This window comes from Pempheris klunzingeri, chromosome 4, assembly GCF_042242105.1.
Source record: "Pempheris klunzingeri isolate RE-2024b chromosome 4, fPemKlu1.hap1, whole genome shotgun sequence".
In the NCBI taxonomy this organism is placed as follows: domain Eukaryota; kingdom Metazoa; phylum Chordata; class Actinopteri; order Acropomatiformes; family Pempheridae; genus Pempheris; species Pempheris klunzingeri.
The window spans coordinates 26,391,263-26,404,751 of record NC_092015.1 but is presented as its reverse complement, the minus strand read 5'-3'; the positions used below and the strand labels follow the sequence as shown (position 1 = coordinate 26,404,751).

Genomic DNA, 13,489 nt, shown 5'->3' with positions numbered 1-13,489 from the left:
GTCTATAACAATAACAGCAGCAATCAGCAGAAGTAGAGGAAAAAAATAAAAAGTCACATTTCAGTGTGTGTAAAGTACAAATCAACATCCAATGCCCTTAGTGTCGTGGACATCTTCATTAAAACAGAGCGTGTGTTTTGACAGTTGGGTATCCCAACTGTGCATGCATGTGTGTGTTTCTGGCTGGGTCAAAGCACTATGTGGGTCAAAGTGGACAATTCACACTGGGAAACTGTTTCCATCATACTTAGAATTGGATGTGTTTTCCCAAGGTAGTGTGGTTGTGATATGTTTGTCCCTCGTCCTGGTCATGGTGAACCCCAACCCCACTCCCCCCTCATCTCCCCTCATGCTTAGATTTAGACCAAGAAATGGGTGCACAAAACTGTGCTGTTACTGCTGTGCTGCAGTAAATGTGGGCCCAGTCCAGTCAACCTTATTCCACCCAGGTAAGCACAGGTGTCATTGCTCTGATATTACTGACCCTAAACACTGTGGAGGTGACTCTGGACCACAGTCATTACAGTTTTGTCTTTATTTCATTTCTGGTTTCAGTTCAATTGTTTATTTTTTCTTTGTTTCAGCTTTAGTGTTTTTTATTATAATACAGAGGTATTGGTCAGGGGTAGATTAAAGATGTTCAGACACTTTGCTGTGTTTGTATTGTAGACATCCCAGTCTCAGTAACCAGAGGCACCAACGCCTCCTCAGGGTGGTTGTGTTAACACATTTGACCAAACTGACATTTTATTTTACTGTTTTAGGCCTATTACTATCATTATTATTATTATTTATGTTCTATTTTATTCAATTAGTGTTGGACCAGCCCAGTACAATATCATTTATGGTAGTTTTCCACTTTTTTCTAAATCTAGTTTTTATTTTTATTTCAGTCCATTCATTTGCTGTGTGTGTGTGCGTGTGTGTGTGTGTGTGTGTGTGCGCGTGTGTGTGCACCACTTCTCTCTGACACTCAGTAACCCATGCAGTCACCTCGAGCCCTCCTTCCATGTGGTCCGGCCCCTAGCACGCGCCACCTCGACGAGACCAATCATAACGCAGAGACTGCGCACCCATCCACCCCCCCCCACCTCCCGACCCTCCATCCATCCTCACGACGCGCGTGTCACTTCCGGGCTCAGACTGCAGAGTGCTGTGATGAGAGCCGGTGGATGAGTTCTCCCCCAGAGCTGCTGACCGTCAACAGCGGGACCAAGTGCCGCTCACAGGTACGTGTCTCCGCCGCCCGGGTCCCGCACGGAGATGCGGAGTTAACACCCAGATGTGCGGGATGCTGCAGTTGCGTCAAGGTGACTAAGATAGACAGAGACGTGTACGGAAGTAACTTTATTCTTCTACAAATTAAGACTTTTATTTCGTCCATTGTGTGGAAGATTAATGTGAAGAAAAAAAGAGATCTGAGTGTAATTATAACGAGGAACTTTCTCCAAATAATGACTTGCGATATATTTTGAGAAAGTGTTTCATTATTGCGAGACTACTGTCGCTGTTTTAATGTTATCAACTGAACAGAGTGAGAATAAAGAGATGGAGAGTGACTAATTCATATTTTATACCCTCAGCTGAGCTGAGCTCTGTGGATGAATATGCTGTTCAAATGACACTGGGTGTAAAATGATAACTTTGCTGTTTGTTTGGATGTGACCTGTATCTGTACGCCCAGGCTTAATTGGTTTTTGGACGAAATTTAATTATTGATGAAATTCAATTTTGCAGTTTTCAAAAAGGATGCAGTTTGAAATATTTTATTTTGAAATTCAAAACTGGAAGTAATGTTAACACAGCGGAGGGCTTGACAGTGCACTCAGGATGTTGCAGCTTGAGGTCTGTTGCTCATTGCTGTGACCACTGTGATTGTAATGACACACAAACTCTTTTATTGTCATCATTAAGTTTTAGTTCAGTATTAAGTGTCATGCATGTGCCCATGCTCACTAGCTGGTGCAGGCTTCTCACTGGAAGTGAGCTTTTATAAACATCAGCACACTTTTTGTACACATTTTATAAAGCATGTGTTTTAATCAAAGGCCAGAGCTGGAAATCTCAATCTCAGCAGTCCTCACTCTAATGTTTACAGCCTCAAGCAGCTTGCCACTTGACTTTTACCGTCTATTTACTCACTGGCCTGTGGCAACCGTTATCAACTGATGCAGGTCAATTAGAGTGGTCCTGTACCTACAGACAGAGATGCTATTGTCTTGCAGGGATGGTCCGATGTGATTAGAAAGCACACACAGACACACACAGGCTTTTTCTCTGGTCGCCATGTTTGGAGGACACAAGTCTGCACTATTATTGTGTTATAAAACACATCTTAGGTAAATAGATTCACGAGCTGCGGAGTCTGCTGAGTGAGTCAAAGCCTTCTTGGTTTTCATTTACTTATTTCACCAGCGATACTGAAACTTCCATTAAAGGGATAGTAAAGACTTTTTTGAAGTTGGTTTGTATGAGTACTTTTCTATAGTCAGTGTATTAACTACAATAGATGGCAGTCTGCATGCCTTCAGTTGTAGAAGGAGGTAGGAATCCTGACAGATGTATGTGTGTATTTTAAGCACATAAAAAAGCACTTGTATGTTATATTTAGAATATTTTTAACATCACACCTTGTCTTCATACAGCCCTTTCCGCTTGGGGACTGAAGATATTATATCCATCTTTGCTCTCTTCCAACCCACCAGACTCCAAAGACAAAAACAGTAGTTCTACCATGTAGAATACAGGAGTTGTTGGTCTACTGCTGCCTCCATCAGTTAGTCTATTTGTGTTATTGTGTGACTTTGGTGTTTCAAATCGTTAGTTCGGATCTGAACTAACATATTGAAACACCCAAGTCACAGCAACTAAACCAGCAACTCTGTTGTTCTAGGAGGTAAAATCACTATTTTTGTCAATAGGGTCTGGTGGCTTTGAAGAAAGCAATGTAACGGCTCCAGTTTCCCACTGCAAAGGGTTGTGTAAAAAAGTGGCAATATTCTAAATATTGCATACACTTAAACTGATGTTTTTTAGGTGGATCTTTCTTTATGTGGCTAAGATACTTCTTCCCGCAGCCCCGTCCACAGTAGTACATTGCTTAGCATCTGTGCGGGGACTCCTGCCTGCTCCTCCAAACTGGGGTCGTGCTGACCGCCATCTACTGTAGGCAATAACACGGACTCTGGATAAGTAGCTCGTACAACTTCACACCAAAAATATGAACTACCCCTTCAAACAGAATCACATGCTTTTTATTGGTTTATCTATTGTTTAAATAATCATTCATCAAAGTCAAAACGTTTTAGAAAGCTCACAGTAGAGAAAGGAATAGATTGGTGTCTGGCATGTCTGCCAGTAGTTTATGTCACCATGAGCACACAAAGAGAGAAAATCTGCAGTCTGATCCACATAATCCGGCCAATTGTGTTTTGTGCTTTCATTCTCAATGAAAGCATACTTAAAACTCTTCTGCTGTTTTGCAAGATTTTGATTATGTCACTAACTGAATTGGGAAACACATTCAATGTGTGGAAATCTGTCCTGCACCCCCACACACCCACACACATGCACAAACACAAACACCACATACATCTCTTCTTTCTGTTTCACTCACGCAGACACACACACACATGCGCAGTCTGACCCTTGGGACCGAGTCGTGTGGTGGTGCGTCGTCTCACCACAATGGCCATGTTGAACTTTCTGCAAGACTTCAGCCTGCCTGCTGAGCTGAGTGGGTGAAAGCACGATGACGTCAGCACACAAAAGACCCCATTCACATAATCTCCTGAGGAAGCAATACACACACACACACACGCTCTGCTCACCCCACCACTACACAAACCATGTCACAATATTAATCAATTAATCCAGTGAGAGGCTGCCTGCAGAGTGCCTGCTTGTTGCATAAAATCACCCATTGAGCAGCTACTAGTCTTCGTCTTGCAGCTACACGTTCCTCGCTGTTAAAGGTAAGGGATTAGAGTCAAGCGTGCTTGTGTATTGCTATGGTGCAAATTGGGGTCTTGACCTTTTACAGAGAGAGAGAAGCTGGGCTTGTTAATCATGTCGTGTGTGGTTGAGGCTTTTGGAAAGCCCCAGGTGCAGCCTGCTTGTCTAAACCATGAACGACTAACCAGTGCTGCAAGCAAACAGCCAAAAGATACAAGAACGAAAATACAGGTGATTATGGTCACACAGATGCATGTCAGTGCTAAAGCAGTTTAGTTACAGGTGGGTCTCCATCTTTATTTATGCTTAAATGCCAAAGCCTCTCCCAATTCCAGCCATATACAGCCTCCTCACCTCTGTGACTGCACCCTAGCTCACTGCCTGAGTGCCATGTGACTAGTGGCACCTGGCACTGCACACAATAGCACTCCCCACTGTTGCATCACATCAGTGTAGAAATGATGAGTTGAATGATTAACAGAGAATTAATCAACAGGAGTTTGAAAGTGCATAGGTGTTTACCAGTGAGGGAGTGTCAAACGGCTTTACAGACTTGCATTATGGAAAATCTAGGTTGCAGCATTTCCACACTTCAGGATATTTCATCCTCTGCTGCTTTGATTTTTACCTTTTTTCAATCTCTCTCCAAATGCAATAGTGCCAGAATACCTCTTTAAAGGATAAAACCAGTATTTTTGAACCTGGGCCCTGTCCTTGCACGTTTTGTGTTTGAGATGACTGGTAAGTACAAAAAGGTTTGGAATTGGTCCAGTAGATCTCCTCAAGAGAGAGATGTGCTGCAATGGTGTTAACTCCATCCGATCAAAGTATGTCCACTAAAATTGCTTGTTTTCTCCACCAAGAGGCTCAGACTGTTATTCAAAGTGTGTGATAACGTTATGCAAATTATGGATTGTTATTGCCGTTAGAGCCACCAGACTCCATTGACAAAACAGTCATTTTATCTCACTGAACACAGGAGTTGCTGGTCCACTGCTGCCTCTTTAATAAAACACCAAAGTCACAGAATAACAATAGCAAAGCCACCGCCAGATGAGGTGATCTACTGGACCTAACATTTTATACCTACAAGTTGAAATATGTAAAAAAGTGTGGCCAGGTTTAAAAATACTGAAGTTATCATTTAACATCTAGTCTTCAACATCTCAAAGCCTTCACATTCAGTCTCAATACTGCTGGTTAATATTCTGTTTACTGAATGTAGTTGCAGGAAATAATATCCTGAAATGATGAAAAAGTCAAGATTTTGTAACTTTTAGTTAGAGGATGATGATCCCTCTGGGGTAATGTGGTTATGTCAGCAGAAAGTTTTGGTTACAGTAGCTGGAAACATTCACGGGCTGAAGAAAAATAATTATCCTTGGTGGCAGATGTGAGGAAAATGAAAAAGAGAAACCTTTGTAGATGAGCTGTTATATATATTTATTATATAAATACAGTGTCACTCTGTTAAAGTGAAAGTGTTTCGGCTGAGGTTTTATAGTTGCTAAAGATTATGGAAATTAAAATGAAGCCTGTTGCAGCCTAATCATTTTTTACAGCCGACCTAACACTTCAGTTCATTGTCTGCACTAAACAGCACAGGAAGAAGCTGAAGTCTGCCAGCAGCTCTATGCACAGTTGATTCTTTTCCTCCAGTCTAACAGTTTGTTTACCCGAGCTGACCACATTCCTCCTCTGTGGCCTCTATTCCATCGACCTTTACTTTCTGTAAAAAAAATAAAAGGAATTGAAGGAGACAGTGAAACCAAAAAGCAAACAGTGGATGGTAGCAGGCGATGGGGTACAAGCCTCTGTTCCACCAGGGTGCAGTTTTGGCAAACTGTAGCGTGATGAAGCGTCCTGTGATGAAGCAAGGCGTCCAGGCTGGGTAACAGGACACCGAGCTGAACAACAGCACTGTGGAGAATCCCATGGGGAACAGATGGTAGTCTGGAGTGCTGCTGGTACAATCTTTGTTTTATTTATGAGTCTCGGAGGGACACTTGAGGGATGAGAGTATTTGGGAGACAAGTAGTGTGTGCCAGTCCTGGGAGGGGACGGATGTGGTGCTTCAAGGGAGCAATGTGAGCTTCTCCCTCATATGAATAATGAATTGCTGCTGTCAGAATAGAGCGTTGTTCAGGGTGTGTGTGTGCATGCAGGCTCACACCATTTTGACAGCGGAAAGACTGTTGATGGACTGAAAAGAAATATCAGTATGCATATCTCTCACACTGGTGGCAGTTTAAGAACGTTATTACCCAGAAATCTTGGAATATCAACTAAGGGTTGTGATATAAGAGGTTCAGCCAGGGCTCAACTCAGCACTTTTAAAAGTGAATCAGCTTTTGTTTGCTGAAACTGAAAATATAGTTGCCATTTTTAGTCACCTTATATTTGCACATGTGTATGTTATACACGCTGTACAGTATAATTTTCCACTCAGCTCCAAAATGCTGGGATACTTCGCCCCCAGTCTGTAAACAAACAGTAATAGTTAGGTATCACAGATGCAACAAATATTAATTATTTTGTGTGCTGTTGCTGTCTCTATAACCTGTGTTAAAAAGTGGTTGCCAACGATGGCAACCAAAGGCCAAGAAATGACTGTAAATTTCTCGAAACAGTTGCCAGTGGCAACCTTGCAACCATTGCTGTTGAGCCCCTGGGATCAGCTGTAGTTGAGTTGAGCTTTCTCAGTTGTAATAGAAGCACTTTTGTAGTTGTGCTTAATCACCATGCACATCAGGTGTCACACTATGAACACAGACCTCTATACTAGCTTTGGAACTAACTAAAATGTGCCTGTAGCAGAGAAGTATGGAAAACCGTCATGTGTTGAATGTCGTCATTGACTCTCTTGTCAGATCCGTAACCTTGCTGACTTATTCCACAGCTTTCAACTGCACCTCGCAGTCTATCCATCAGCAGATCTTTTTTACTCAGACTTCATGGAGATGCTTCAGTTAACAAACTCCATCTGCTGGAGAAACCACTCGGCCTTACTGATAACACACTGTTAATGCACATCGCACTGTTGCCTTATTGATCCTAGTGTTGGCATGCACTGGCTAAAGTAGAGAGAACTAATGCTAAGAGGAAACCTGTCAGCCGTGGAGATGAGGTAACCTTCACACTGATCTCTGTTCAGCTCCCAAACTCTGCCAGCAAAACTCTGTGTTACAGTCTGTAAAGATCCAGTATTGATCCGGTATTGATCCAATATTGATCCAGTAAATACACAGTCGAACAGTTACAATTGAAACTAAGATGAGGGATGAATTTGAAAATAGACGGTCACAAAGTACAAACACAAGATGTGTGGCTGTGCAACCGAGCAAAAACCCACAACAATTTCTCTAAATCTTACATCATGGAGTTTAATGTGCACAGTGTGGCCAGTGGACACACTCGACCTACAGCTCATGTTTATCTGCTTCTCTCTCGGCCGTCCTTTCTGCTGACTCGTACGCTGTCACACACTCTCACTTATGCTCTTGCGCAAACCTCATACATCTTCTTTTCCTGCTTTTTCACTTTCTCTTGAACTGTCTCTTCTTGTTTGTTTTGTACCTCATCCTTCCTGCTGCTTCCTTTCTTTCTCTCTGTTTTTACTTTGTCTCTGAGACACCAACAGTGAATGACACTGACAGTTCCTTGTGCTGTTTTCCTCACTGTGGATACAGGGACTGCAGGAAGGAGAAGGAACATTTGAAACACACACCACGTTTTGCCAATAACAAAATTTCTCTTCTGCTTTTTAAGGTGTGTGTAGAGAACATGTGACTCGTTTCAGTTTCTGAATGAGTACAGGCGTAGTCTCATTTTGAAACTGTTGAATGTCAGTTGTTGCTCTAATACCCGGTTAATTTTAATGTATTTTCCAGGAGTAGAGTGGACCTGAGAGCTTTTCATTGCCAGGGAGCATGAGTCAAGCTCTTTAAAATAAAGACGGAAGAAAGGGAAGGGGACAGAAGAAAAGAGGGACTGACAGCAACACACTTCCACACTCTCCAACGTCTTTAAAGCTTCACCGAGATGAAGCTGAAAGAGGATCTGAACCCCATGTTGCTGCTCCTTTTCCACCTCATGGTATGGATCTACACCGCTGTCACCATCCTGCCCTCCTGCATCCTCAGCTGGGTCTCCAGACCTGACGGGGGCTTCTACGGCTCTGAGGCGGAGCGAGCAAAGAGAGCGAAGGCCCGCTCGGTGCTGGGGCGCCCGGAGGGACCCTACAGAGCAGTGAAAGCCGCCAAGAGGTTGGTGACGTCGCTGCACCCAGGAATGGACACCCTGGATAAGATGTTCGAGTATGCAGCTGTGAGGTTCCCACACAGGGACTGTCTGGGGACGAGGGAGGTGATCAGTGAGGAGGATGAGCGACAGATCAATGGAAAGGTGTTCAAGAAGGTAAAGAGTGATGCACAACGTGTAGTTATAGAAGTAGAAACATAGTAATAGAATGCAGCAAGGGAAAAAACACGATAGAGATAAGTGGAGAGGAAAAGGGGGGCCTTAAACATAACATCAGAGGCACTTTAAAGGAATAGTCTGACATATCTGTTTGTTTGTTTAAATATGACGCTCCAGCTAGAAGCCAGTTAAAGGATATCTTTGGTATTTTTAAGTCTGGTCCCTATTTGTCCAAATGGATTGCATAGTACTATATTTGTGTGTAACACAATAACACAAACAAACTTAGTGACTGGGGCAGTGGTAGACAGATCCACACGGTCTGCAAGGTAAAGTGACTTTCTGATACTTACTGGTCTGTCTCTGTAGGGATCCTTTCCACACACTCAGAATAAGAATCTGAGCCTGAGTAAAACAAGCACTTTTCCTGGACGTGCTTTGCACATTTGCCCCAAGAGATTCATTCCAGCCATTGCAGCTGCAGTTTCACAGCTATCAGCTATGGTGATCTACAGGACCCATTCCAAAACCTTTTGTACTCATAGGTATGAGAGTGTAATTGATTTCCACACATAACTGTGCACGAAATCAAATAAGCAACATGAAATGATGCCCAGTCCAAAATGTATTTGTAAGGATTATTTTTTCATTCATTCGATTTTGTGCTGTTTACAATGTGCACTCACCATCTCCCAAATATAGTACATGTAGCATAGCTAATTTGTTAGCTGTTTGTTCCTACTGAAGACATGTGCTTTAATTAATAACAGCTTACAAACATAAAGCTTTGTCTTTAAAAGAGGCCGAATAATTTCCAAAAACAGTAGGTCACTGTGGTTCTTAGCAGAAGTTACACAAACTGCAGTAAAAAGTGCAGTTGTTGGGGATTTTTTTGGTGCAACACCTATGTTTATCATAAAAAAGGAACATGTCACCCACGGGCTCAGTGATGTGTTTTTAATAGTTTAACTATAGAGCTCTATGGCACTGCGCAAGGAGATATATTGGGCTTGTTAACGGTAGTAGGACTTTTTCTCTATGGGATTTGTTCATAATAAGAAAAATGTAGAATATTGCCAGACTTCTCCTTTAATAGGTGTCAGATTTATACTCTAGTATAAAAAGATTGTTGTCTTTTAAATGATGTTGGGATGAATGGAAAAAGACAGAATAGATAGAAAGTGCTTGATCTCATCTTTTGAATTGTTTTTTCTTCACCACACATTCGCCATGTTGTTTGGAGGCTTTTTTCTCTCCATGCCAGCCTTGCAAATCAAAATAGAATTGTTTAAATTGTTAGCATTCCTTATTTTAACGAGGGGGAAGGGCAAGCTTCAATCTCTCAGCCTGCAAGTGTTCCTCTGTAACCCACTGTCTAGAAAAACCTCTTGGAGCAGTTTAAATAAAATGGTTCCAAACATAGTTTCTCTTTCAGCTGACAGCTTGTTATTCCTCGAGTCAGCCTAAATTCCCTTGACTTTACAAATGTTGAAGAAGAAGTAAAAGCTAGGAAGAGACAACTTCAATCAGCAGTTGGCATTCAGTCTAAACTAAAGTCAAGCAGAAGACTTTGAAACAGTGCTATCTGCATGTTTTGGAGTACACACAGCGCCTGCACAATCTGGAGTTGGCCAACTTTGACATGCGGTTACATTACCTCTGAATTACCCCACTAATCTCAACAGCCTGATTCTTCTAATCCATTTAAACCTCACTGTTGAAACACTTATTGCTGCAACAGAACATGTCTTAACCATTAGCTCCTAGTTATTTCTATCCAACACGTGAAAAACAGCACTGTATAGTCAGCATTACTGTGTGCCTGTCTGTGCACTACCAGTTATTAGCCATTAGGAGCCAGTATAACCTCACCAATACACACAGCGAGCTCCCACAGTGTGTGTGCTTGTCTCCCTCTGCTGTGTGTCATCCTCAGTGTTTCAGTGCTGAAGAGTAAATCCAGACGCCTGTGCTTATCCTCCTCTCATGCAGACGATGACCGTGAGATGCTACAGCATGAGAATGACAGCAGAGGCGGAAGTAGTTCTGTTTGCCAGCAGTGAACTGTTGCTCCCTCTCCTGCTACTTTTTAATATGGAACAGGCCAAACATGTGACTGTGGGATACAACTAGCCGTGCTGTGATCCTGTGGTGGAACAAACCCACCAACAAACAATAAAAGGACAAATCCTCAATTGCTCTTTGGTTACAGTAATGGCGTCAGTACATCCTCTACGTGGTTTTAATAAAAGAACCCAGTGTGGCAGTTAATGAACACTAGGTGCTGGGCTTTTAATTGTAAGTCTTTGGAATACTCGGAGCGTTCATCCTTTTGTATTTCCTCTGGTCCTCATCACTGACCCCCCATCTTCCCTCTCTCCCCCCCACAGGTGGTCCTGGGTGAGTACCTCTGGCTGTCCTATGAGGAGGTCCACACGGCAGCGTCCCAGCTGGGCAGCGGTCTGACATCGCTGGGGCAGCGGCCGAAAAACACCATCGCCATCTTCTGTGAGACTCGAGCTGAGTGGATCATTGCTGCACAGGCCTGCTTCATGTACAACTTCCCACGTAAGTCCAACATGTCTGAGTACGAGTGCACACAGAAAGACACAGAGCAGCGAGCACAACAACGTTAACACCTCATGAACTACGTGTTTATCACAAACACTGCTGGTAGAAGCATCAGAGATATGATGTAAATAAAAAATTAAGCATTTCCTGCTTGACAAATGACTTAAACGATTGTTGATTATCAAAAAAATCAGTTGATAGACTAATAGATTAACCAGTTAATAGTTTCAGCTCTAGTTTTTCTACTGTTTAATTAAGACAGTTATCGTTCACATTCACTTCAAGCACTACCTTGATAACGCACATGCAACCTTTCCTAGTAGACCAATTGAACTATAATATTATCATTATATTTTTAATTTGTTCCTATATAAACAAATGCTTGTGACTTCTAATAGTTTTAAAGAGCATTTTTGAGAAGGATGGGAACCTGCAGTGGAACAGTGAGAACGCTGAGGCAGTGCTTTCAGTGTAGGCTGGACTCTGTGTCCTCTTCGGTTCGGTCTTTCCCACTGAGCGTCCTCCAAATGTGTGTGAATCAGACTGATTTATAGCCATTTCTGTTTGTGTGTGTGTGTGTGTGTGTGTGTGTGTGTGTGTAAGTGCACATGTTAGCGGTTGCAGTGTACAACTTGTAACACGAAGGCAGGGCCCAGCTGAGACAGAAGAAGGTCAATTTGTCCCTTCTGCTTTGCTCTTACATAAGTGTCCCATTTCTCCTCCTTCACTCCGTTTTGTCTCCATCATTTTTTCAACACTAACAGTGCATTTTATTTTACACACGTTCAGCCACATGCTGCCTTTCATACGCTGGTTGTACTCTTAACAAATGCTTCTTTTGTAGTGGGAAATGGTTCTCTCAGCTTGTATCAAAGAAGCCATCATTTATCTCACGCATCAAGTGTGAAATGCTGCAGCTGTCAGCCCCAAATAGTTTTTGGTCTCTTTAATTGAACAGGTTCAGATGAATCATTTAACATCAGCACAGGGATGAATGTTATTCAGTTAATTGTGGCATTAAAAGAACAGTGGCAGCAGCCTTCTGTGCAAAAGGATCCCTTGTTTAATTTACACTTCTACTTCATCTAGGTTTAATTTACTACTCTACCAAAGAGTACTTTCTTTACTTTGAGCATCCACAGCAGCACTTAAAGCTCATTAAATCTCTCTGATTGTCCTTGAAGGACCCATTTACTCCGTGTTCTTTAGTTTATGCCCCATTAAACTGTCAGCCAACAAAGCATCTTCATAAAGCATCTTTCTCCCTTGCAAACACAAACACTGGGACAGTGGAAAGCCCGGGGGTGGTGGAGGGTTGGGGATGGGGGTAGTGGATAACACATTCTGTTGGGGGTAGAGAGGAATTAAAAGTTGGGAAGAGGGACAGAGGAAGAGACGGAGGGGAGGAGAGGGAGAGAAGTGAGTGGTGATGGCGTCAGAAGAGGGGTGAGAGAGTCTACGTGAGCATCTGATGTTGACAGAGGCATCAAGGAGTCAGCCAAAGGCCCCCAGTGAACTCAAACACTGCACTGTGTTTGTGTGTATTTGGGTCCATGTGTGTGTGTGTGTGTGTGTGTGTGTGTGCATTGTATAGTTACTGTTTATTGGCTCTTTGTAGGCAAATGTTTTCATCATCTGTGAGTTCTATACACTTATGTTGTATATGTGAGTCAAATAAAAAAGATATAGCGTGCAGCAGTCACTCAGCACACATTCTCCACATGATGCTGTTTTTTTTTATTCTTTATTTTGGATAGTAGTCTATACAACATATATTGGGACAGAAGCAATTATATTTTCTCTACCATCCATAAGTTATTATTATATAAGAACCTTTTAGAGATTTTGGGAGGTACAGTGTGCACACTATAGCACTATAAAAGGTATTTTGGGGGGAGAACTAAAGTCAAATAAAAATCAATGAAGTTTGCTATAATAATAATAATAATAATAATAATAATAATAATAATAATATTAAGAGTAATTACATTTCATCCATAAAATATCTCCACAAAATGTGGCTGTGAGGGCTTCACATGTTTGACCCACTTGATCCAGATCAAAGCATCAAAACAGAATCAAAATATCTTTCTGAAGATGGAGAGATTTTTTCCATAACATACATTTCATTTACTATGTAAATTCACGCCTGTATTGTGTGTGTGTGTGTGTGGGGGGGGGGGGGGGGGGGGGGGGGGGTACTTGCTATGTTGTAACTTCAGTTGGAAGATCACATATTCCTTTGAGGAGTCAAAGAAATTTGACTCATGGGAGTCCCTTTCGGGAATCCGTTTTTTGAAGTGAAAACTGCAGAGTGATGCAAGTTAATACACAGCCGAATGAAATATGTATGTGTGTGTCAAGCTGGGGCCCAATCTAGTGTTTAGATCTCACGGTTTGAGGTGTCATGGCCCTCGTCCACACACACACACACACACACACACAGTATTAGAGCAGGAAGTATTGGACCTCCATGATGCAAGAGTGTGATGTCACTAAGCCGTGTCCCATAAACCCCTGTGTCTGTGTGTCCCCCTGTGTGCAG

The 13,489-nt window shown here is 42.3% G+C and overlaps 2 protein-coding genes across 4 annotated transcripts in view; both read left to right on the top strand.

Annotated features, from left to right (window-relative positions):
• Positions 1-13,489, top strand: part of scg2a (secretogranin II a) — a 183,421-nt gene that overhangs the window by 98,861 nt on the left and 71,071 nt on the right. The gene's annotated exons all lie outside the window — the stretch shown is intronic.
• acsl3a (acyl-CoA synthetase long chain family member 3a) overlaps positions 7,693-13,489 on the top strand; it is a 29,573-nt gene continuing 23,776 nt past the window's right edge. For 2 of the 3 annotated variants that reach the window (XM_070829458.1, XM_070829455.1), the window contains exons 1-2: positions 7,850-8,370; positions 10,764-10,941. In XM_070829458.1, coding sequence (XP_070685559.1) covers positions 7,996-8,370; positions 10,764-10,941 — 553 coding nt within the window. In that variant the 5' untranslated portion in view covers positions 7,850-7,995. Of the gene's footprint in view, positions 7,729-7,849; positions 8,371-10,763; positions 10,942-13,489 lie in introns of those variants that run through there. The other variant, XM_070829456.1, reaches the window with a different exon arrangement.